Below are 1,827 nucleotides of genomic sequence, written 5' to 3'. Positions count from 1 at the left end.
GGTCCCCGCGAGGCCCGCCCCGCGCGTGTTCAGCCGACACCTGCGGGCCTGGCCCGTGCGCGCTGCTGCTCGTTTTGCGGTCATCTCACACCGCATCGAGATATTCTCAAAGAGGCTAAGAGTCAATTCGATCTTTTGTTTCTTTAACGGGACAGAAAATATGCCCTAAACTTTCTCTGCTCAAGTAGAAGTAAACAATCAACCGTTTGCCCAAATCATCCAAAGCCATTTATCTGTGAAGTCAGAGCATCTCTTCAAGTGTAAATAATACACTGGATTATTATAAAGTTCCTTCAAGTAACAGTCTCCAATGATCACCCACCATATACATTTCCTTTAGTTCCCCCGTGCATTGACAATCCCAAGGAAAGCATTCATTTTAACCCCCAAATTAAGGACATAAATAGACCTTTTAAATATGTGTTTTTACACTGCTTTTTAAAAACAACATTGTAAACACTTAAAAAAATGTGTTAACTCAAGAGGCAGTCTTGGGAACAATACACAACAGTCTGTGATATGTGGATATTATGATTAACAGCATTTGAATTTCTACAAATCGCAAAGGGGACATGTCCCTTTGATGTATTTGCAAACCTTTATGTAAGTGACAAATCCCTACAGATATTTTAAAGGCTTATTATAAGGAGAAGTAATCTATGACAATATAATTTTCCAGTTGCTGGAAATTACTTTCTATTGGCCATAATGACAGCACACGCCAGCCCTCCCCTGCCCTTGGGCTGCAAGGCCAACAAGCTGGTGTTTGATGCTGTGCACTTGGACATCAGGCCTTGGCAAGTGAGAGAGAAAGCACTCCCACCCTGGGTTTGGGGAGCAAATATACCTCCTTCTGCAAGCCCCACTCTGCTCTTTCACCTGTGTCTCCCTCAAACAGAGGGACGTTGTTTTAGCTGGCACCTTCACCCTCCACCCTCCAGGCAGAGGACGGGCTTCTGTTCCCTCTACTAAGCGCAGCGTGTTCACGCTCTTTCTAAGAAAGATAAAAACTGAAGATGTTAGGAAGGAGGACTCTCCTGGTAATATAATGCAAATAGGATGGCTTAGGAAACCCGAGGACCGTTCTTTTGCAATCCCAGGTAAAAGGAAAGAGGAAGAATGGTCTTTGTTTGTTTAAGGGTGGCTCCACGATAATAAGGAAAGGCCTTTTAAAAGGCGTCCCCATGTTAGTCTGTTCTGGATGAAACTGAAAACAAATTAAATGGAAGGCTCTTAGAGAAGCAAGTGGGAGGCTTGGGGCTGCCTCCAGTGGCCGCAGCGGTGGAGCTTGGTAGGCAGTGACCAGGGGAAGGAGCGGAGTAACAGGACATCACTCAGGGTTTTGTGGGGGAGATAAATTGGCAATTGATTGTGTGTAAGTCCTGATCAATTATTAACCATTAGTGTCAACAACACGGTTATAATTACCTTTGGTTATTTTAAAGACTTTTTTTTTCATTTCTCTGGTCGCATAATTAAGTTAATGCTCTTGAGGAATGATTCAGAGGAGAGATGATCAAACCACGCCCCTCCTGTTGCTGACCTTTAGGGAAAACACATTCACTGCTCTCCTTGTCAGAAACCCCCTCTCTGCCTCCATTCTACTTCAGACACATATTTTTTTTCCTTTTCCTCTGCCATAAATAATGATTGCGCAAGAAAAGGGAAAAATGACAAACAAATAGAGCAGCTGGAGTTAATAAGGCTGATCAAAGTTAGGGGGGCTGGGATCGCTCGCCGCTACAGGTCTAAGGCCCATAAAGGTGCCAGCAGTTCCCGCTTTTTCCCTCCAAGATCGAGAGAAAGGGCAAAGCGAACATTTTAACC

The 1,827-nt window shown here is 44.2% G+C and overlaps 1 protein-coding gene across 1 annotated transcript in view; it reads right to left on the bottom strand.

Moving 5' to 3' along the window:
• Window positions 1-1,740: 1,740 nt before the first annotated feature.
• LOC105001023 (basic salivary proline-rich protein 2-like) overlaps window positions 1,741-1,827 on the bottom strand; it is a 2,204-nt gene continuing 2,117 nt past the window's right edge. The window contains exon 5 of the mRNA XM_010857142.1: window positions 1,741-1,787. Within this exon, the coding sequence (XP_010855444.1) occupies window positions 1,741-1,787 (47 nt within the window). The remainder of the gene's footprint in view (window positions 1,788-1,827) is intronic.

The sequence above is a fragment of the Bison bison genome, unplaced genomic scaffold (assembly GCF_000754665.1).
Source record: "Bison bison bison isolate TAMUID 2011002044 unplaced genomic scaffold, Bison_UMD1.0 scf7180017864377, whole genome shotgun sequence".
Classification (NCBI taxonomy): Eukaryota; Metazoa; Chordata; class Mammalia; order Artiodactyla; family Bovidae; genus Bison; species Bison bison.
This window is presented reverse-complemented; position numbering and strand designations above follow the sequence as displayed.